The sequence below is a fragment of the Danio rerio genome, chromosome 24 (genome assembly GCF_052040795.2).
Source record: "Danio rerio strain M-AB ecotype USA chromosome 24, GRCz13ab, whole genome shotgun sequence".
NCBI lineage: Eukaryota > Metazoa > Chordata > Actinopteri > Cypriniformes > Danionidae > Danio > Danio rerio.
In genome coordinates, this window is record NC_141044.1 from 30,505,787 (window position 1) to 30,530,728 (window position 24,942).

The window sequence follows — 24,942 nt, forward strand, 5'->3', positions numbered from 1 at the left end:
CTGTTTTGCATTATATTAAAGTCACCATATATTTATCTGATCTTATTCAATTTAGGCCCACTGATGACAGTAATCAGCCGCCGGGTCGAGGTGTGCTGTCTATGCAGGGTCTGAGCTATGGTGTCATCCGAGTGGACTCAGAGGAGCGTCTGTCTGTGCTCACCGTACAGGATGTGGGCACTGTGATGCCTGGAGGTACACATATGTACATGCTAGTGTTGTCAAAAGTATCCATATCAATGCCCCATATCAATTTGCATATCTGTTTATTAATTATTATTCTCTGCTGTATTATTGTGTTCAGTAATGTTTTACGTCTAATATTAAAATGGGATCAAGAATTGTGGGATTTATTAGATTGCTACATGCATAATTTATTAGAATGTTCAAAATAACAAAAGCATCTTTTTTATTTTACTCTTTTATTCATTGACTTATTCATTCATTCATTCATTCATTCAATCATTCATTCATTTATTCATTATTTTAGTGATTCATTCATTTTTATTCATTCCTTCGTTCATTCATTCATTCATTTGTTTATCATTCATTCATTCTTTTAGTCATTCATTCATTTATTTATTCATTTATTCATTTGTTTGTTCATTCATTCATTCATTCATATTTAGTCATTCATTCATATTTAGTCATTCGTTCATTCATTCGTTTACTGATTCATTTATTCATTTTACTTAGTCATTCATTTGTTTAGTCATTCACTTATTCCTCCATTCATTCATTTATTCATATTCAGTCATTCATTCACTTAGTCATTCATTCACTTAGTCATTCATTCATTCATTAATTTAGTCATTCATTTAGTCATTTAATCATTTATATTTAATCATTCATTCATTTAGTCATTCATTCATTTATTTAGTCATTCATTCACTTATTTATTAATTTAGTCATTCATTTGTTTAGTCATTCATTTAGTCATTTATTCATTTGTTTAGTCATTCATGCATTCATTGATTCATTTAGTCATTCGTTCATTTATTTTGACGTTCATTCATTTAGACATTTTTTTTCATTTATTTAGTCATTCATTCATTTACTTAGTCATTCATTCATTCAGTCATTTATTAATTAATTCATTTATTCATTCATTCATTCATTCATTTAGACACTCATTCGTTTGTTTAGTCATTCATTTATTGATCCATTTAGTTGTTCATTTATTCATTTAGTCATTCATTCATTAATTCATTCAGTCATTCATTCATTCATTTAGACACTCATTCGTTTGTTTAGTCATTCATTTATTGATCCATTTAGTCATTCATTTATTCATTCATTTAGATATTCATTTGTTTGTTTAGTCATTCATTCATTCATTTGGTCATTCATATATTTAGTTTTTGATTGATTGATTCAGTCATTCATTAATTAATTTGTTTAGTTATTTATTTATTCATTTATTCATTTAGTGATTCATTCATATATTTTTAGTCATTTGTTCATTCACTTAATCATATGTTCGTTCGTTCGTTCATGAGTTCATTTAGTTATTCATTCATCTGTGCTTGTGAAAATATTGGCAGAATTTCCCTGACAAGACCAGTGTTAGGAATCCTTAATATTAACCCATGCTTGAGGTTTTAAAGGAACACTCCACTTTTATTTGTAAATAGAGTCCATTTCTAACTCTCCTAGAGTTAAACATTCTAGAATTTTGCCATTTTTGAGTCCATTCCGCTGGTCTTCAGTTCTGGTGCGAGCACTTTTAGCTTAGCTTAGCATAAATCTTTGAATCGCATTAGCATCTCGGCTTACTTCTGTCAATATAATCAACGTGAGCACATGCTTGCACAGGGAGCACCCCTTGCAATCATGGAGACATTTGAGATGGTTCAGAAGGGTTTACTTTTGTACAGATTCTAAAAATGTATCTGTTTGAACCGAAAGACATGGAAGTTGGCTGATTTTCAGGCACAATAATAGATCATAGTGCAGTCATGTTATTTCACAGTTCTTTTTATTTTTCATTGGTCTTAGTACATGACATGACTACAGAAGAGTCAAGCTTTAAATAGGAAAATTATTAAATCACTTCCATAATTTTTTGAATGAGAGGCTAATGGTCTAATTCGATTTAATGATCTATGCTAAGCTAAGCTAAAACTGTTCCTGTCAGACCCAGAGATGAGATAATGTGGAGTGTTCCCTTAACAAAAACTAAATTAAAACTTGCATAAATGTAATTTGAATTCATGCTGTGGCAATATTTCCAGTGGTACCAAGAAATGTATCAAATATCAATATTTTTAAGGTATCATATTGTTAGACATTCTAGTATGGTGACATCACTAGTAAATACAAGAGTGGCTCTACAAATGTGCCTTTGTAAATATTGTTCTTATTGTAATAGGTGTCTCTGCGTGCTGTATTTAGTGCTTCACAAAGTGTGTAATATGTTTATTGACGTTGTGTATGTGCAGCTCTGATGTGTGTGGTCAAACCGGAGGGAGTTCCTCAGCTGTGTCGAACAGATGAGATCGGAGAGCTGTGTGTTTGTTCCATCGCCACAGGAATGTCATATTATGGGCTCTCGGGCATGACAAAAAACACATTTGAGGTTTGTGTCCTATCAGACCGAGATTGATTTGGCTCTACTTAGGTGGATTCTTCTACCCAGAATTCCCCGGGCCTCTGCTCACACAGATGTTAAAACACTCCCATCAAAGCCTTTTCCTTGGCTGCTTTGTTAAATTGCTGTGAAATAATGAGTCTGGCATTTTCTCAAGGTCAGTTCTCAAGTCTGTTTTTTATTTTTAGGACGTAAAAAAATCTAACAGGTGATTGTGAGAAATTGTTTTAAATTATGAAATAAAATAGTATCTAACATGTTGTTGTTACTGTTACATCAAAAAAAATGACAAGGAAAATAAACATGTAATGACATGTAATGATAAAGATATTTTTAATTGTAATCATGACAAATAAAATTGCAGTACAGAGAGATTTAAAATAAAAATCTGAAAATCCCAATAGCCTATGTGGTATAATCACAATAATACAAATATAACACAATAAAACATGGGGGAAATGAATATTTAACGTGTCAAATTTTTTACCAGATGTTGATGCAAAGAAAAAAAATCTAATTAGTTTATAAATTATGTTAATAAAATTAAATGACAGGAAAAAAAGCATTGAACACATGAAGAAGGGAAGTCTTGAAAGGCAGTGAAAGCCCAGACATTAGCTGCTTCAGTCCAACATCTACAAAAGTAGGATGATGAAGATCAAACCAGAGTGGACATTTCAGCAAGACAGGAGCTTAATGCTTTTAGTTGTGAGGTACGAAATTGCAGGTTTCATAAATAAATCTGCAAATTTAAGACAGGTAGTGCACAGTTAATATAGAATTTTGCAGTTTTCAGAAATAGTCATAGTTGTCAGAAGTAAAGTTATATGATATGAAGGCACAATTATTATAATATGCAAATATTGCAAATGTGCAATACACAGCGGTAATTATTTAGTAATTGCAATAGTATTAGTAATTGCAATATTATGTTTTATCTATGCAATGTAAAGTCACAGCTAGAAATACAAGGTCAGACATGAGGGGTATGAAATCACATTTATGATAATAAAGATCAATACATAATATATATTCTTATTTTCATTTTGAGAGACAGATACAGTACATCTGGAAAGTATTCATAGCGCTTCACTTTTTCCCATATTTTTTTGTTACAGCCTTATTCCACAATGGATTCAATTGATCTATTTCCTCAAAATTCTACACACAATACCCCATAATGACAATGTGAGAAAATATTTTTGAAACTGTTGCAAATTTATTAAAAATAAAAAGACCTGACAAATCACATGTACATCAGTATTCACAGCCTTTGCTCAATATTTTGTTAATGCACCTTTGACAGAAATTACAGCCTCAAGTCTTTTTGTATATGATGCCACAAGCTTGGCACCCCTGTCTTTTTTGCCCATTCCTCTTTGCAGTACCTCTCAAGCTCTATCAGGTTGGATGGGAAGCTACGGTGTAAAGCCATTTTCAGATCTTTCCAGAGATGTTAGGATTTAGGTCTGGGCTCTGGCTGGGCCACCCAAAGACATTCACCGAGTTGTTGTGAAGCCACTTCATTGAAATTTTGGCAGTGTGCTTTGATGTGCACAGATGGTTGTCCTTCTGTAAGGTTCTCCTCCCTCCACAGAAGAACTCTGGAACTCAGACTGAGTGACGATCGGGTTATTGATCACCTCCCTGACTAAGGCCATTTTCCCCCAACCACTCAGCTTAGATGGCTGGCCAGCTCTATGAAGAGTCCTGGTGGTTCTAAACATCTTCCACTTAAAGATGATGGAGGCCACTGAGCTCATTGGAACTTTCAGAGCAGCAGAAATTTTTCGGTAACCTTTCCCAGCCTTGTGCCTTGAGACAATCCTGTCTCGGAGGTCTACAAACAATTCCTTTATCTTCATGCTTGGTTTGTACTTTGACATGCACTGTCCATCCTGGGACCTTATATAGGCAGGTGCATGCCTTTTCAAATCATGTCTAATCAACTGAATTTACCACAAGTGAACTTCAATTAAGCTGAAACATCTCAAGAATGATCAGAGGAAACAGAATGTACCTGAGCTAAATTTAGAGCTTCACGACAAAGGCTGTGAATACTTTTGTACATGTGATTTTTCAGCTTTTTTATCTTTAACATATTTGCAACAATTTCATTTTGAACAAATGTTTAATGATTTTTTTTTGTATTTATAGATTTCTATGGCCGGTGAAAAACTAAAATTTAAAAATCACTGAAATAACTCCATAATACACACACAGAATATTTGTTCACAAGACTTTTGAGAACTGGATCTTGAAGCCTAGATTTTTTGCTTCAAAATTATGTGACAATCCTCATGTTTACTTGCGCACAGAAAACAATATATTGATTTTAATTTAAATCTAAATGGGAAGTTTACCTTCTCTGCTTATCTGCAACTATGCATACTTAATGTCAAATGGGGGAGAAATGTCTTAACATCCAAGATTGCACATATTTTTTTAGTATTAAATCAACAGATGTATAGTTTAATCCAGATTGCTGGCTTTTGTTTTGTCAGGTGTTTCCCATGACCATCTCTGGGGCTCCTATCAGCGAGTATCCCTTTATCCGCACAGGGCTACTGGGCTTCATTGGTCCCGGTGGCCTGGTGTTCATCTCTGGAAAGATGGACGGTCTGATGGTGGTGAGTGGACGGAGACACAACGCTGATGATATTGTGGCCACGGCGTTGGCGGTGGAGCCCATGAAGTTTGTGTACAGGGGCAGGTGAGAAGTCCGCATAAACAAGTGGTGTTCTTCTGCGTCATCAAAGAATGGGAGGTTTATATATAGTACAAGAGCTTGTTTGCTTTGGACATGCAGAGTGTAAATTAAATGTGTTTCACACCTGCTGTGGTGGCAGGAGTGCGAGCTTGAGCTCAGCATGTTGTGGTGCAGTTGCTTTGTTTCATTTGTTTTTTATTTTTCTGGAGCTTTAAACAGTGTCATAAAACTGGCATATTGCAGTAATTATCTAGTGTTACTGCTGCAGTGTCATTTTTGGTTAAAAACTAAATCTAACTAAAAAAAAACTTTTAAAAATGTTTTTGTGACTAATTAATTGATTAAAAATGTAATTATTTGAATTTGGACTTGAATTATTTGATTTCATGATTATAATTAAGTGATTATTATTTGGAATGCAAAAAATAATCATATAATATTTTCATTCAAACCTTTTTATTTAAAAAAAATAACAGTTTTAAAATAAAACTTTGCTTCTGGAGTGCGACTTGCTTAACAGTATGTTGGCTTTTTCAAGCTTTCTTAATCCAACATAACTAGTGGGCGGCGCGATGGCGCAGTGGGTAGCGATGTCACCCCACAGCAAGAAGGTCGCTGGTTCGATCCTCGGATGCGTCAGTTGGCATTTCTGTGTGGAGTTTGCATGTTCTCCCGTGTTGGTGTGGGTTTCCTCCGGGTGCTCTGGTTTCCCCCACAGTCCAAAGACATGTGGTATAGGTGAATTGCGCAAGCTAAATTGTCCGTAGTGTATGTGTGTGTGTGAATGAGTGTGTATGGATGTTTCTCAGTGATGGGTCAAAGCTGAAAGGGCATCCGCTATGTACAGTAAAATATATGCGTATATAAGTTGGCGGTTCATTCCACTGTGGTAACCCCTGATTATCAAAGGGACTGAGCCGAAAATAAAATTAATAATAACTAGTAAATAACAATTGTATTATATTTTAAAATATATATTATTATTAATAATCTGCAAAATTATGTTGATTATTCAAGTTATTTAATTATTATTATTATTATTATTAGATTAATATTTATGACCTGTAATGATATGCTTTATACTTTTGTGCATGTTGTATATTTTTATGTTCCCTTGTTGATATACTTTGACCTGTCCACCCAGCTACCTTTACATACACACACGCACACACACACACACACACACACACACACACACACACACACACACACACACACACACACACACACACACACACACACACACACACACACACACACACACACCTGGCTGTACTTTTATGCTTTTTCTGTAATTAGTTTTTCTCTCTTTTCCATTTCCATTTAATTTCATGTGAATGTGTGTATTTCTTTGCATAAAAAATATTCTACTTGTTATTTATTATTTAAATTATTGTTTTTTTTTTCATTAAAAATCTTTATGTTTAACCGAATTAGACCCTATCCATTAACAGTAGCAGTTGCCGATTCTTTCTGCTGTTGGCTGTCACTAAAACTCTGACTTCTGGTTTCTCTACTACCCTCTTCAGGATAGCGGTGTTTTCAGTGACGGTCCTGCATGACGAGAGGATTGTGGTGGTAGCAGAGCAGAGGCCGGACTCTACAGAAGAGGACAGCTTCCAGTGGATGAGCCGAGTGCTGCAGGTATTTGCCATGCCAATCGATTTGGACAGCGGCGACTGCATTTGTGTCCAGTCTGACAGGAGTCACCTTAATCGCTCCATAACCCCAGTTCACATCCAAACTGAATTAGAGATCATGCTATTGCTGACCTGCGGACTTTCTGTCAGCACTTTACCAGCAAAAATAACAAGGTGCATTCAGGCACAGCGACTGGCCTTCATTTCCACCTTCATTGTTGTAGGTCATTAATCTTGCAAATATGGTATTTATATTTTTTTCTGAATTCTTGTTTGGTAATTTGGTTCTCCCTGAGGCATCTGTAAAGGTCAGTTCTCAGCTGGCAGCCTCCTTACACACTCTATTTTTTAAAAGGGCATATTATATGGAGCTTAAAATTAGTTATGAAATAGTATGAAACTGTATTTTTACAAACTGGATATCCAACTTAAAATCTAACTTTATAAAATGCAGTTGTCTTAAATTTCAGATGGGTGGCACAGTAACTTAGTTCCACTGTGGTGACTGAAGGAAGGACTAAGCTGAAGGAAAATGAATGAATTAATAAATTTCAGATGTTCAATATGAAGTTTAGATTTAAATTCAGATTCAAAACAATGTTTAAAGGCATATACTATTTAGTTTTATTAAATTACAATTGTTAATAATTTAAATGAACACAATTCAAATTCAGATTGTTTTAACATATTTTAAGCTCCATAATATGATGCTCCTTTTAATACAATGTAAAATATATCTCAATTTCAGTTCAAAATACACCACAGATCATTTATTTTTTCTTGTCAAATTTGCCCCAAAAAGGGTGTGAGCAGTAACACAGTTTTTAATTCAGTTCTATTCAATTCAAAACACTTTATTTGTGTATTTAATGTGGCAATTCATGGTGCATCCAAGTAGCTCATAATCAGGGCTGGAGCAAGCTGAACTGCCGCTCTAGGCAAAGGAAGATCATGCCGCCCTCAACCTGAAAGTGAAAACGATAGTGACCGGTTAACAAGGTGAAGACCTGGGGCGGGGGTGAATGTCGCGGATGAAAGTGGGCACACCGCGGGGGTTGGAATTTTGTCGCTGATATTAGGACGTGGATAGTGGGGGAGGTGTCGTCCACCTACGCATTGTAAATATATAATAATAAATAATAAATATATACACCATATATTGGTGGTGTAAGGTTTAGATCACGTTATGGTTTTTAGTGACGGATCGGACCATTTTTCAGGTCAGCCAAAAAGGGGAGGAGACAAATCGTTACCTTAGAATTATAAAGTTCTATCTGAAATTTTTGTCAAAATTGAGTTATTGACATATTCTTAATAAATGACAAATTTTTTACATTGTGGAATGTTTTTTTGTTTTTGTTGAGACTTTTTATTTACAAAAACAAATGCTACACACATATTGTTTGCTATAGAATGCAAAAACTTTGAAGCTCAATTTCTCAAAAGTCATTGAGAACCTCATAATTCCAAAATGACAAAATGTAATTTGCTTTATATTTATTACAAAAACAGTACTGCAAGACACTTGTGGTTTTAACAAGCAGAACTTAAAACCTGTAATTTTATTAAAAATAAAATGAAGAAATAATCAGCTGAATAAAAAGAAATGTTAAAATATTCAGTACTGTAAAAAAATCACTGTTACTACTACTGTAGCTGATAACGCTAAATGTAGAAATCTGACATTATAATGTGCACAACCCATAATTATTTTTAGTCTGAATTTCAATAAATGATTCAGTTATTCACTCATAAAATTTCAAGTTTCGTTGCTAGATGTGTAATTTTTGAAGAATTATTCAGTGGCATATTTTTGATGGCTTGTTGTCGCCACCTTTTGGTTAAATAATGTAATTGCTGCCTACAACCTATATTTTAGAGAGTTGTTTAATAATGACTTTTTTGATCTTTACCCTAAACATCAGTAGTTTTATCTAAACTATAAACTTTTATGCCAGATCTTCTGTGTTGTTTGACTGTAACTTCATAACTAACTCAAAAGACTAAATCTCTTTCTTGATTTAAGTGTTTTTTTAGATTTAAATGCAGCGATTGGAAAGATTAATGAACATATGCAAATCACCATCATTTAGCATTTTTGTTTCGTGGGTGTTGTGATCCCAATCTTTTAATGATATATCGTGCAGCTTAAACTGAATGCATTGATGCCGGCCAAAAATGTAGTGACAGAAAACACCTTTAATGAAACCCACCACATCCCGAACAACCTACCACGACTTCTTCCCTCATCATTAAATTTTACTGCAAAGCCTAAATGCTTTTTAATGCAAGTGATTTAAATTACACGACAGGTGATCTCTCTGATCATTACAAATTTAGGATTAATCTACCAGTAAAAATCCTTTGGTTTTAATACATAAAACGTATTGTGCTACCCTAGTTACTTGTTTCACATTTTTTTGCATTGATAAATGCACCATGGATCCAACCAAAGCACTTAAACAATGAAAAAACAAATATTTCTTTTTATGAAATGTCTCTTAAAAACTTCATCATCGGACCTCCTGAGTCAAATTCAGGCTTGCTGAACTTTTCCAACTCCAGTTCAACCCTCAAAACTTCTGTTAACACAGTCTTCTTCAATCCTAGTGAAGTCAAAAATTCCCAAAGATAAATAAAAAACTGACTATCCATGTGTTTTCCACAGGCGATAGACAGCATCCACAACGTTGGGGTGTTTTGCTTGGCTTTGGTGCCCGCTAACACCCTACCCAAGACCCCGCTGGGAGGGATCCACCTATCGGAGACCAAGCAGCTGTTTTTGGAAGGCTCCCTGCATCCCTGTAACGTCCTAATGTGCCCTCACACCTGCGTCACCAACCTGCCCAAACCCAGACAGAAACAGCCAGGTCTGTTTTCGGCCCGCAAGGTCACCTCGAATGTCGGCCTGAATTAAAAGTGTCAGAAACGGTGTGGTCCGCTGGTTTGTGATGTGCTTGTTCTGTTGGGCTCTGCAGAGATCGGACCCGCCTCTGTGATGGTGGGTAATTTGGTCTCGGGGAAGAGGATCGCTCAGGCAAGCGGCAGAGATCTGGGCCAGATCGAAGACAATGATCAGGCAAGAAAGGTGTGTGTGTGGTTCCATGGGGCCTCGATTTTCAGCAGTCACTCCATTCGTTCTCCCTCCCTCCCCTCTCATTCAGTGCTCACCTCAAGCAAACCAAGACCAAATCTGGACAGAAACTAAAATATGCACATTAAAAAACTGATATTGAGTGATGAAGATTTACAAAGTCATATTATATCATATTTCTATATATTCTTTTCTTATTTTCATACTCTTCTTATGTTCTGAGTTTTACATAAATAATATATTGAAATGTTTTTTAAGTAAAACTTCATAATAATCAGAAATATATTAATAATAAATCTACAATAAATAAAATAATATTATATTACCATTGATATAATAACATTTGTAATAAACATTTTTTTCAAAAACATGTAGATGATAACATTTACATGAAAACATTTATAACAAACATTTATATAAAACATTTATGTAATAACAGTAACATAAAAATTTATATAAAATATTTATATAACATTTATAATAGCATAAACATTTATATTAAACCATTTACATAATAACATTTATATAATAACATTTATAATGACAAACATTTCATATAATAACATTTATAATAAAAACATGTTATATAATAACATTTATAATAGCATAAACATTTATATAATAACATTTTTAACAACAGACATTTTTATAATAAAATGTATATAATAGCATTTATAATAACAAAAACTTTTATATCATAACATGTATAATAACAATCATTTATATAAAACATTTATGTTATAGCATGTAAAATAACAAACATTTATATAATAACATTTATAATTGCAAACATTTATATAAAACATTTATGTAATAGCATGTAAAATAACATAAACATTTAAATGAAAACATTTATAATAACATAAACATTTATATAAAAACATTTATATAGTAATAATAATAACATAAACATTTATATAATATCATGTATAATAACATTAAACATTTATGTAAAACATTTATATAATAATATTTATAATAAACATTTATATAATAACATTTATAATAATAAACATTTATATATTAACATTTATAACAAACATATACACACACACACACACACACACACACACACACACACACACACACACACACACACACACACACACACACACACACACTCACACACCTTTACAACAACAATTAATATAAAAACATTTATATAATAACATTTATAATATAAATATTTATACAATAACATTTATATGATAACATTATAACAACAAACATTTATATAATAACATAAACAATTATATTTAAAAATCATATAACATTTATAATAACATAATAAGATTTTATTAGTTTTTATTGTATTGTGATAATTGTGCACATTTATGTTTGAAAACTAAGCATGCTATTTTAAGGAAATATGCAAAAAACACATAATTTCTTTGTATTTATATTAAGATGCACCACATTCATTTGTCTTATTAATATGGAGTGAAAATGTGTTTTTCTCTCCTCTCTGGTCATTTTCTCATTACAAAAAATATGACATTGATTTTTTGCACCTGCCACTAAAACATTAAGCCTGTCCTATTATTTTGGTGGTTTAATGATTGGAATATTCCGACTCTATCATTACTTGGATAACTTCAGGCCTCGTAATTAAATGTCTGATGTTACATTTTCCAAGTTGCTTGTCAGTAGGTGATTTGCAGCAGATGATTTTTTTTTTCTTTAATAGCTGCTGGTGTGTGTTTGAATCACTTGTGTCACTTACATCAGAGTCATGTAATCAATCTTACAATCCGACTTTAACACACTGCAGTCCCATATAAAGTTACCTGCCAACGCATTACACGCATTTGGCACTCACTGAGAGTTCATTTATTTGGAGATTGTGTGGCTTGCAGTAATTCTCCCAACTGCATTAGCATTAGAGGAACTGACCCCTAATGGCTTGTCAGACCTTTTGAGTCACTTCATACCCGACCCCTACAGAGTGCATTTGGGGAAACCATTCTCCCGAAAATTAAATTGTGCTGTTAGTTTTAGTTCACTTAGACCATCCAAAATGGAGAACATTAAAGAAGAGTTTTAAAGTCAACCTTTACTAGCACTTTTACACTAAAATGTCATTAGTGTGATTGTCCAAAGTTGTTTTGAGAACTTTATTGTAAATTTTAACAGGATACATTTTTATTGATGTATTGATGGACCCAAAAATCTAAATATTATTTTGTAAGAGCCAGTTTTTAACCAATTGATCTTTGTTCATTAGATTTAATAAAATGATAATTTGTAGTGCATGTATTGTTGCTGATATTTATTTTCCACATGGAAGCCAACCAGGTTAGTTAGACATAAGTACCACTACTACCAGCACTCAAAAAAAAATAAAAAATAAAAAATTACACACACACACACACACACACATATATATATATATATATATATATATATATATATATATATATATATATATATATATATACTTTCAAACATAAGGAGTTTTCATAAGATTTTCTAAACTAGTAGTGTTTTGAAATTAATAAGTGCATAATAATCATGATAAGTGTGAAAACATTATTATTGCTCAGACTATAATCGTGCAACCAAAATCTATAATTGCTGCATCCCTACTCCATTAAGATATTATGAAACAAACTGATCAGTCAGTTCAAGAAACTGAGCATTATTTACAACATTATATTGTTATTATACAATATTATATACATCAGCAGGAATATATTATATATAGAAAACTCTTTAACCTTTTAACAGGCATCTGGTTGTCCACCTGGTCTGTTCATTGGTTCCAAAAAATGCTTAGTGCACAGTTTAACCAAATAAATGGCCCCAGTAATATGATTTCATAGAGATCACCTTAAAGGGTTACACCATTCATTCTGGCCAAATCCAAACTTGACAGTTTTATGCTTCTAAAATGTGAAAGTTACCATTTTAACAGCAGTTTTCCAGAAACTTATGCCATTAGAATAATAATTGCACTCTGGGCTCTGTTTGGGAGGGCTGCTCTGCTTGTTTTTTTGTGTTGAGTTGATGTCTTTGGTTTTGCTGTGTTGTCAGTCAAGCACCTCAGCACCATTACTCTGCCCTCTCAGGCTGAAAGATGGCAGCCATTACTCCGTCAGCCTGTCCGCTGTGCACAACACCATAACCTTAAAACACACACACACATACACACACACAGCTGTCGGCCTTACACACAAATCGCATATACTTACATATGCACAAACCCAAAAATGCAACAGTTGTTGGCTGTTTCTTGCATGCCTTTCTTGTGTGTCTCTTTCACTCATTCCTTCACACTCCTGCATGTCTGACGCCAACAAATGTTACCTCCGCCATCTGCTGTTTGGAGAATCACAGTCATGCATGACTTTTTTTTTTTTTACTTCATTTTTATACTCCAAAACTTGTGTTGTTTTGTTGCCTCCATCCATTCATGCCTATGAAAATCGGGCCCTTTGAGTGAATGGAAATTTTATTTCATGCTTTAAAGATCTTGCAAACCGATGTGAGAATAACACTGGGAGACGAGGTAATGCATGTCTGCATTCACTTCTTACTTTTAAGATAAAACTAACAAACTGGTCGCTAATGACTTTAACAGGTCTTGCTGATTGCAGGAAAGCATGCTGTGTTTAATGGTTACTCTTTAAACGTTGTGTTGATTATATTACATTACATTTGAGATATTAATGCATTACCTAAACAATGGTAATGGAATACTTTATATGGAATATTATATGTCATCTTAATGTCTTGAATTTTGTGGTAATAATTCTGGGCGTTTTTCTACCCATAGTTCCTCTTTCTGTCTGAGGTGCTGCAGTGGAGAGCCCAAACCACACCAGATCATGTTCTCTTCACCCTCCTCAGCTCAAGGGTATGATCTCTAATAATATTTTGCATTTTCTTTAAATTCTTTTTATGCGGTTGATAGTTTTTTGTTTTAACGGAACAAATTAGCTGTTCATAATTTACTTTTAATTTAATATATTTTTAGTGTCATTAAAAAAGCATGAAAAAGTCACTTTTATTAGGTCTATATAATTATTTAATCAAGTTTAGGTAGTGGTGAATTTGGTTTTAAATAAGAAAGTATTCTGCTGAACTAAATAAACTTTTTAAATAATTATAGTATGCATTTTCTTTAAAATATTTCCTTTTTTTATTAATTAATTATTTTTAGTTTTAATTGTGTTGATAGTTAAAATAGCTTTTGATCATTTGAATAAAAAATTCACGTAATCACTATAATAAAAAAGTGTTTTATAATAAATGTAATAAAAATTCATTTTTATATTTGGTTTAAATATGTCTATTTAACTTTTTTATTTAGGTATTTTGGTTTTAAGTTAGGAAGGATCAAGTTTAGGTAGTGATGGTTTTGGTTTTAAATAATGAAATATTCTGCAGAACTAAATAAACATGTTTAATACCTGTTTAATAATAATACAATGCATTTTCTTTAAAATGTTTTCTCTTTTTATTATTAATTTTTTATTGCGTTGATAGCTTTTAATCATTTGAATAAAATTTCAAATATTCAGTGTAAAAAAGTGTTTTATAATAAATGTGATAAAAATAAGTCAATATAATATTTTTTTAAATTTTGGTTTTAGGTCAGGAATGATGAAATTTAGGTGGTGGTTCTGGTATTAAATAATGAAGTATTCTGCAAAATTAAATAAACTTTACCTTTTTAATAAAATTATACATTATACAACTATTTTCTCATTTCTTATTAATTAATCAATTAATTAATTATTGTTTATATTGAGTCAAAAAAACAAATACTTGATATGACAGACATAGTGAAAGACTTTTCCCTTTTAAACATTTGTAACAAGACAATGAAACATTTCTAAATAAAAAATGATAAAGTGCAACAATAGTAAATAAAAAGAGTAAATAAAATAAAAAAATAATAGAAAAATTTGTTTGCATTGATAATTAAAAAATAGTTTTTGATCGTTTGAATAAAATTTCATGTATTTAGTGTAATAAAAAGTGTTTAATTAGTACTGTTATGAATAATGTTTTAAATATGTCTATTATTCTTTTATTAAGGTATATTAGTTTTAAGTTAGGAATGATCAAATTTAGGTAGTGTTGATTTTAGTTTTAAATAACAAAGTATTCGGCAGAACTAAGTAAACTTGACCTTTATTTTTAATAACCAGTACTTCCAGTATACAGTAATATACAGTATTTAGTAAAGAAATCTACTATAATTCTGCAATAAGAAGGCACCAGCTAATATGTTGACTATTTTTGAGTGTTGCCCTGTGCTTAAGAAAGTCTACAAAGAAATGTTTTGATTTCTGCACCGTTTCTCCCCTCCAGGGATCAGGAATTGCTTTCATAAATGATCTTAGCCTGGTTTGTGAGGGATGCACTGTTTTATTATAGTTTATAATGTAGCCATTTATCATAACAGGCTATTTTGAACACCATATGCCCTCTTTAGAAGAGTTTTGATTACTCATCTTGAACTGGGGACTGTGATGTTGATGTCTTTGTCTGTGTATGTGTGTTTGTGGATGCAGGGTGCAGTCTTGAGCTCACTGACATGTCTTCAGTTGCATAAGCGTGCAGAGAAGATTGCCACCATGTTGATGGAGCGAGGACACCTGCAGGACGGGGATCACGTTGCACTGGTTTACCCACCTGGTACGTACGATACATTCAGCTACAAATCTACACCCCAGTTTTGTGATCAGTTCCTCTGCATCTTTTTATGATGCTCATTCAAACCAAGTGTCTCAGATTAGGTCAGGTACACAGATAAATATTTTACTGTAGTTAAAATGTCTAATTTTACTAATAATATTTCTAATAATACTAGATCATGTTTCTTGATAATTACAGTCCTGTTGTAAGTAGCAGACCGGAAACATCACACTCTGGTTTTAATACAATGGTCACACCTCATTCATCTGTAACAGTTTAAAGCACACTGAAAACTAAGTTGACTAAACTAAATTAATTGAGTAAAGTCGTTGCCTCAGTTTAATTGAGTAATGGAGTCTTCCAAAACTTGCAGATTTAAATTTATTTAACTCTCTTGTTTTGTAGACTATACTTAAATTTAGTTGACCAAACTAAGTACTATTAAATTATACAATTTAAGTATAGTCTACAAAACCGCCAAGTTAAATAAACTTAAATACAGTATAAAAGTTTTGGGAGACTCCATTACTCAATTAAATTGAGGCAATGAGTTTACTCAATTAATTTAGTTCTGTAAAAAAAGACCTTGCACTTAAAAGGTTGCACATATTAGAATTTTACAGTCAAGACTACATTTGTGAAAATGACCTATTTTTTTTTCGAAGGATTAATTATGATTTTGAGCTCACTACACTTGAAATCTTAAGTTTATGCATTTTCATGGTACATAAATTAAATTAACTCAAATTTTTAAATGATAGGACCAAAATGCTAAATTTTAAGTTATGTACAGTCAATTTTACTTAATTAAGTAAAGACAACATTAGGGTTTACAGTGCAAGATTCCATTAGTTAACACATTTCAGGTCATTTACAGTATCATGTGACTCTTAATGCTAGTTAGTTAAAACCAACACTGTTGTTGGTCTTACTGTAGTGAAAGATGTAAAATATGCTTAATCACATGCAACAAAGCACTAATGAAACCTTAATCTTAGCTCTAGCACTATAGTAAGTACATATTTATTTATTTTTTATTTTTTAATTGTTTATTAAAGTAAAAAGCAGTTCATACTTCTAAATAGAGCTAAGCTAAAATTAGCAAACAATTGTCTGTTTTTTATTAACCAACACAAACCAAGTTTGATGTAATTAAATTATTATTAATCAAAGCATCAACTGATGTTCATAAATCATATTGTGCCATGTTAGTGAGTAGATCTTTCATAAAAAAGTCACATTTAAGCTTTATTGAGAGTGAAAATATGAAAGTAGCAATAATTTCATATTTTATCATTTAATTTTAAGATAATGTTAAAAAAAGTAAATGTTTACAGACATTATAAATGTGTTTTTTTTCCCCTCACTCCATATCAAATCCTTCAAACTGATCAGTATTCAAAATGATAAAATATTATAAAATATTCAAAATGATAAGTATAGAACAAGTTGTAGTGCCATTCACTTCTAGTGGCATGCTTAAAATGCACTTTACAAACACTCATGTGACTAACTCATTCAGCACTACTAAAAATTGGTTGCTTGACATTAATTGCATTATAAAACTTGGAACCCAGTTCATATGATAAAAGGATATCTATTCTTTAAAACAATGTTCACATATATATTTGTTTATTAATTTGCAGGTATAGATCTTATTGCTGCCTTTTATGGATGCCTGTATGCCGGCTGTGTACCAATAACAGTACGACCACCACACCCCCAGAACATCGCCACCACCCTGCCCACTGTGAAAATGATTGTGGAAGTAAGTTTTGACCTGAGATCCTTTTCAATGTAGTAGTGTTGTTGCGATGCGGGAATTTCTAAGTTTGATATGATACCTTAAAAAATATTGATATTCTATGCCATTTGCAATACTGCGAGGATTGAAGTACGAAGTACCCACCCCCTTCCCCCGACACACACACATACAAACATTAAGGGTTTCCCATTTTTATTTTTTATTAAGGACAAATAAGCCGATATTGATACTAACCAAAAGCTAGATTATACTGTTTTAGATATTCCAATATCGATACTTAACGAAAAAATCGATATTTTTGACAACACTACCATGTATAGTATGTGAAATGTGTCAAAAACAATGGCTAATGTATGAATTTATGTTGAAGTGATCTGATCGGTCTGTGTGATGACCACACAAATCATATTCAAGCTCCTCAAGTCTAATTTCAATACGATACCTTGGAAAATATCGATATTCAAAACAATGTCGATACTGCAAGGAACCCCCTATGCACATAAAATTAGAAGTGTCCCATTTTTATTTTTATTAAAGATTTACAAACTAATATTGCAAATCTTTCATTCATTCATTCATTTTCTTGTCAGCTTAGTCCCTTTATTAATCCAGGGTCGCCACAGCGGAATGAACCGCCAACTTATCCAGCAAGTTTTTACACAGCAGATACCCTTCCAGCCACAACCCATTTCTGGGAAACAGCCACACACCCATTCACACACACACTCATACACTACAGACAATTTAGCCTACCCAATTCACCTGTACCGCATGTCTTTGGACTGCGGGGGAAACTGGAGCACCCGGAGGAAACCCACGCGTTTGCAGGGAGAACATGCAAACTCCACACAGAAACACCAACTGAGCCGAGGTTGGAACCAGCGACCTTCTTGCTGTAAGGCGACAGTACTACCTACTGCGCCACTGCCTCGCCCCAAGCCGATATTGATACTAAACAAAAGCAAGATCGTATCGTTTTAGATATTCCAGTATCAATACTTATCGAAAAATCAATATTTTTGACTACTATAGTATGTAGTATGTCTTATGTGACAAAAACAATAGGTAATGCATGAATACACGTTCAAGTGAGCCAATCGGTCTGTGATGACCACACAAATCATATCTAAGCTCCTCAAGTCTAACTTCGATACGATACCTTGAAAAATGTAGAGATTAGATAACATTTTTGAAGGAAACCCCTATACAAACAAAATTAAGAGTATCCATTTTTCTTTTTTATTAAAGACAACCAAGCCGATATCAATACTAACCAAAAGCAAGATCATATTGTTTTAGATATTCCAGTATCGATAATTATCGAAATATCTATATTTTTGACAACACTACTACGTAGCATGTGATTTTTAGCTAAAACAATGGCTAATGTATGAATTTGTGCGCAGGTGAGCCGATCGGCCTGTGTGATGACCACACAGATCATATCCAAGCTCCTCAAGTCAAAGGAGGCATCGGCTGCAGTTGATGTCAGGACGTGGCCTCCTGTTCTGGACACAGGTGAGAGTGACATCAGATGGCTTCTTCAGAGTCATTTAAAGAGGTCCTGTCATGCATTTTACACTTTAAATGTCCTTTAGTACATCATTTTACTAAATGAGCATTAAAAAGTTATGCAAAGTATAAATTAAAATATCAGTATGCTCTATTTCTGAACTTCTTCGATTGATTGTAGTTCTGAGTTTTTTACACTACACAATCACCTTAATTGAAATAAAACTGCTTAAGGGGCAGGATCTGGTTGAGCTGTGTTAGTAGTGTGTTGTCTTCATGTCCAGTATGCTGTCTGATATAGGTCTACATTAACAGGCATTTTCAACATTACATGTACTCCTATGTAGGTTTTTGACTGATTTTGACATATCCTTTTGCGTATCTGGCAGTTAATATAAAATAAAAAGTACACCTGGTTAAGAAAACTAGAGCATTTACTCTATTCTTCTCTGAGTTAAATAGCCATTTACTTTCTAAGTACTGTAGTTTAGGAGAAATTGATCAATTGTTATGTAGTAATTCCAGCAGCTCTAATCTCCTCCGCAGTGAATGGGGCTGCGGCTTGTCATGAACCAGATGCATCACCATAAAAAATATAAAAGTGATGTGTTCTCAAAACTCCTGAAGAGGAGTTAGCAGAAGTATTCAAAATATACACGTGAATGGGGTTAAATTAGCTATGGCTAAACAAGATCAGTATTCACTCACATCTAAAAAAAATACTTTTTGGGATTTATTCTTAACCAAGCATTGTTGTAGGGTGACACTGTAGGTGTGCTCTTGCGCTGTTCATGCACATACTTTTCCGGAAGAAGCACCCATAGAAGAATATATAATCCCTGTTACGTTAGCATAGAGCCAGGTTCAGGAAAAAAAAATAGTTTCCACCCGGATGTAAACTTTTTGAAAAGAAATACCAAATCATTTTTTTGCAACTTGACCTATTCTTTACCAGTGTATATTATGCTGTATGCGTGAAATAGCATTGAACCACCCCTTTAAAGTTGGGAAGTACTTGATTTTGTCCTTCAGCAACTGTTTATAACATTTGTCTTTAGCTCAGAGATGAGGTTATATAGCAGGTAGGGGGAGTTATTATGATTAAAGTTTATGAGGGCCCATTAATTTTGTTGGCTTACACATATTATGCTATCCTTGTTTTGTTTTGAAGGTCCTTTACAATAGGATGACATCCATCTAAGCTCAATATACTGTATATATACATATATATATATATATATATATATATATATATATATATATATATATCATAATATGAACTGCAACATCAGCCCAGTCCTCACAGTGTCTGAAATGGTTTGTTAAAGATTTAGTTTCTCCAAATCCCGCCTTTCCAAGAGTCTATTCTGCTGTGATTGGTCTAGATGGCACAGTCTGTTTTGATTAGTTTTTTGCTTATAGTGCCTGTTTAGAAAACAAAGCTCTAAAGGCTTCATTAGCCAATGTGGAAACAGTGGTGCAAACTTTAAAGATGGCGTTACTTTTACCACACCAGTTCTCATTTTTTGAAAGTGCTGGCAATTGATATTTGCTTTCACATCACACAAAACAATGTGTTCATGTCATGTTGATGACACAAACCAAACTCTTCCAGGGTTTAGCTATAATTACAGTGCATTTGATCATTAAAGACCAAGTGCTGGCATTATTTTCCACAAACCACATACTGTCGGTTTGTTCAGGTAGTAACCCTGGAGCTACTGACAACTTGTTTTAGGCAGTTTAGAATCAGTACATTCTTTTTGTTGACAATAATCCTATTTATAATGCACTTTAATATTTGAAACTTTGCTGACATTTTATATTTACATTATAGATAAAAGATAATGTCCAAAAAACGTCAAAGGAGCACTTTAAAAATGATGTTGCACATGCAAAAATGATTTATTATTCTGCAATAGTCCAGTGTTGATTTTATGGTGATGTTAATATCTTCAATGCATGTTTTCCAGATGATCTGCCAAAGAAGAAGCCTCCTCAGCTCTACAAACCCTCCAATCCAGACACGCTGGCTTACTTAGACTTCAGTGTCTCCACTACTGGGATGCTTGCAGGAGTAAAGGTGAGCGTTCGCTTTCTCATTTTGGGTGAGATGTGAAACCACTGCTCTTTGCTTCCTCAACACATACACACACACACACACACACACACACACACACACACACACACACACACACACACACACAACCACACACACACACACACACACACACACATACACACACACACACACACACACACACACACACACACACACACACACACACACACACACACACACACACACACACACACACATAGACAACAAATTAAAAGAATGCATTTGAAAAGAGAAAACTAACCCTTCTCAGTTCACAATCGTGGAGATCAGGTGTCATGCGCACAGAGGAACTTTTCTTCTTTTATTGTTTAGAGATGAAAACCAGGCAGCTGCTTTTCTGTCATGGGAGCCATGAATGATTTTTGTGGAGACCACCCAGTATTGTGTAGTTTCTCTATCCTTTGACTAAAAACTGATCTATTCGGGCCTTCAGAAGCCTTATACACTTACATACTCTTTTATTTGGACTTTTACTCGACACTTACGCTCATCATTCATCAATCATCTCATTATGCATTTAATAAAGCACAATTAAGTGACATATGGTTGTTAATATTAATTTTGCTTGTGTTTTTGCATGTCGTCAGATGTCCCACACAGCCACCAGTGCCTTTTGCCGCTCTATAAAGCTCCAGTGTGAGCTGTATCCCTCTCGGGAGGTGGCTATCTGCCTGGATCCATACTGTGGCCTCGGCTTCGTCCTCTGGTGCCTCTGCAGGTAAGACACACAAAAATATACTAATGGAGCAGGTGAAAGGCATACTAACATTTAGTTTTTAAACACGTGTAAAGTATTAGTAAAAACACAGTAAAAACTTTGTGCAATATTATATTATTATGTATTAAAAGGAATGTTTAAAGTGTAATTTACGAATATTTTTTTTCACAGTTTTTAAAAGCAAGCAGTAATTGAACTTAGTTTGGATTAGGGCTGCACAATATATTGTTTTAGCATCGATATCGCAATTTGTGAATCTGCAATATTCAAATCGCTGGACGTATAATGTGAAGTCAGGACTATTGTTGAGTTGAGTTGTTGAGTTGTAGTTCAGAACACATGAGAATTTATGAGTCATTTTACTTTAACAATAAGCTTGTTTTAAGGGCTGTGGATAAAGTTTAGGTAATTTTAAAGCTTTGAGGCTTATATAATAATAATAATAATAATTCCTTACATTTATATAGCTCTTTTCTGGGCACCCAAAGCACTTTACACATTGGGGGGAATCTCCTCATCCACCACCAGTGTGCAGCCTCCACCTGATTGACATGATATTGGACCAGCTGATTGGTGGAAAGGAGACAGATTGATAAAGCCAGTTATGAAATGGGGATGGTTAGGAGGCCATGATGGATTTTTAACAACTTCTGACCTCCGAAAGACAACACTCATCAAGCACTCATAGAGCCCCTATCACTATACCTGGGCATTAGGATCCAAACATACTGCAGGTTGACTGCCCCCTGCTGGTCTCACTAACACCACTTCTGGCAGCAACCTAGCTTTCCCATGTGGTCTCCCATCCAGGTACTGACCGTGCGCAGCCCTGCTTAGCTTCAGTGGGTGACCATGTGAGAGTTTCAGAGGACTAGCTGCCAGCTACATTCGTAACAAAGATTAATTACATTTAATTATTTTCATACAATGAAAACTATATAGCCTTGATGTACATTTGTTTATTTTATTGCTGTTACTGAATAGTAAACTGCTTCATTTGTATATTTGCTCTGTATTAATATACGCTTGCAATTTGTTTACTGTATTTTACGCAGATGCACTCCACTACAAAATCATCCCAATCAATTGAAAAAATAAAATAAAAAAAAATTTCTAATAGAGCTTTTCAAGTTATCTTGTGACATATCGCCATTTAAATCTTAGAAATCTAAATATCGCAATGTATGTTTTTTTTTAAATAATTATGTGCAGCCCTAGTTTGGATGCTTTGCCACTGGGCAAGCCATTGCATTGGTATAAATAAATATTAATATTATTTACAATTATTTTGAAATGTTAAGTTGTCAGTCAGCATGCTGGATTTTATTAATTTGTTAATTTATTTGATCACTTTTACGGTAAGGTTCCATTAGTTAATGTATTTGCTCAGTTAATGTGAGCAAACAATGAACATTATATTTAATACAGCATTTATTAATCTTTAGTAACATTAGTTAATGAACATAAAGCCAGTCATTATTAGTTCTTGTTAACTCACAGTGCATTATCTAATGTTAACAAGCAAACTTTAGATTTAACTAATGCATTAGTAAATGTTGAACTATGGTTAATAAATGCTGTACATGAGCTTTAATTAACTAATGGAGCTTTATTGCAGAGTGTGACTGAACATCGGAAGTGTTTGATCAAATAAATTCTAAAAAAGGTAGTAAAAACAATTACAGTGGGTAACATTTATTATTCTGTAAGTAACAAAAATTGCTTTAGTTAAAAGTTCAAGTTAAGTATAAAAACCCTCATTTTTATTCTTATATTATTTTATTTTATTTGTTCACAAGGACATTTAAACATTGTAAATATTTATTACTTCTGTTTCTACTGCTTACTGATCTTTTCAGTGAAACATTCAGCTAATGAAACTCATATAACCTAGACTTAGCTCCAATAACACATTTTTTTAAAACTCCATTGTTTTAGTTACTTTAATTCCAAACGATTATATTTACTATTGGCAACCCAGACCATCTCACTCACTTCAGACACATAACAATTCGTTCATCCGGCTACAGTTCATCACTGGAGTATTTTAGATTTCCATGTCAGCGAGCATAGCCTGATGAGCCACACAAATATTGAACCAGTTTCTCAATAAAGCCCTGCCTTTAAAAACTTGGGCTGCGTTCAAACCAGTGTGTGTGTGTGTGTGTGTGTGTATGTGTGTGTGTGTGTGTGTGTGTGTGTGTGTGTGTGTGTGTTTTTATGCTGCGCTGTGTCTTCTCTAGCAGAAAGTGTGCACTCAGCTCCTGTCTCGCTCGACTGATGTGTCTTATTTGTCAGGGTGTGCAGGTTGTGTTGTGGTAATGTGGTGTTTCTCTCTCTCTCTCTCTCTCTCTCTCTCTCTCTTTCTGCCGGGTGAAGTGTGTATTCAGGACATCAGTCCATCTTGATTCCCCCATCCGAGCTGGAGGTGAACCCTGCTCTGTGGCTGCTGGCTGTCAGTCAGTTCCGGGTCAGGGACACGTTCTGCTCGTATTCCGTCATGGAGCTTTGCACCAAGGGCTTAGGCCTTCAGACGGAGTCCCTCAAGGTACCACATCCTCTCTTAAGCATCAATCATTCGACTGCTGTTTAGGGCTGACGATTCATTCAGATGTCCTGATTTGATTCTGATTCACAAGCTCTACAGTCTTGATTCGATTCTGTGAACATATACTGTAGATTTAATCCAAATGCGATTGAAATTTCTAAAAAGGAGCAGTGAACATTTTTTTTTAGGTGCATGGGTACAATACAACTAGTGCGAGGCAAAGATAAATCACAATTAAACCAAAATAAAAGTTTGTTTTGACATAAGATGTCATGCATGTGTGTGTATTTATATAAACATAATAAATATACACAGATGTTATTGTCAAGGCAAGCTTTTTTTGGAAACGATAAATCACGATTAATCTTTGCCGAGCACCAATTAAACCATAACATGATGTATTTCAGATGTATGGAATAAGTGATAGTGACAGGGTGGCTCAGTGGTTAGCATTGTTGCCTTACAGCAAAAAGGTTGCTGGTTCGAGTCCCAGCTGGGTCAGTTGGCATTTCTCTGTGGAGTTTGCATGGTTTCCCCCGTTTTTGCGTGGGTTTCCTCAGGGTGCTCCTGTTTCCCCTACAGTCTAAAGACATGCAG

The 24,942-nt window shown here is 33.8% G+C and overlaps 1 protein-coding gene across 16 annotated transcripts in view; it reads left to right on the plus strand.

Moving 5' to 3' along the window:
- dip2ca (DIP2 acetate--CoA ligase C (putative) a) overlaps positions 1-24,942 on the plus strand; it is a 199,064-nt gene that overhangs the window by 154,383 nt on the left and 19,739 nt on the right. For 8 of the 16 annotated variants that reach the window (XM_087309600.1, XM_087309586.1, XM_087309588.1 and 5 more), the window contains 13 exons: positions 56-195; positions 2,442-2,578; positions 5,095-5,303; positions 6,830-6,944; positions 9,609-9,810; positions 9,919-10,028; positions 13,810-13,890; positions 15,557-15,680; positions 17,327-17,448; positions 18,852-18,963; positions 20,931-21,040; positions 21,667-21,797; positions 24,177-24,345. In XM_087309600.1, coding sequence (XP_087165726.1) covers positions 56-195; positions 2,442-2,578; positions 5,095-5,303; positions 6,830-6,944; positions 9,609-9,810; positions 9,919-10,028; positions 13,810-13,890; positions 15,557-15,680; positions 17,327-17,448; positions 18,852-18,963; positions 20,931-21,040; positions 21,667-21,797; positions 24,177-24,345 — 1,762 coding nt within the window. The remainder of the gene's footprint in view (positions 1-55; positions 196-2,441; positions 2,579-5,094; positions 5,304-6,829; positions 6,945-9,608; positions 9,811-9,918; positions 10,029-13,809; positions 13,891-15,556; positions 15,681-17,326; positions 17,449-18,851; positions 18,964-20,930; positions 21,041-21,666; positions 21,798-24,176; positions 24,346-24,942) is intronic. The other 8 variants (XM_087309587.1, XM_087309590.1, XM_087309595.1 and 5 more) reach the window with 1 other exon arrangement.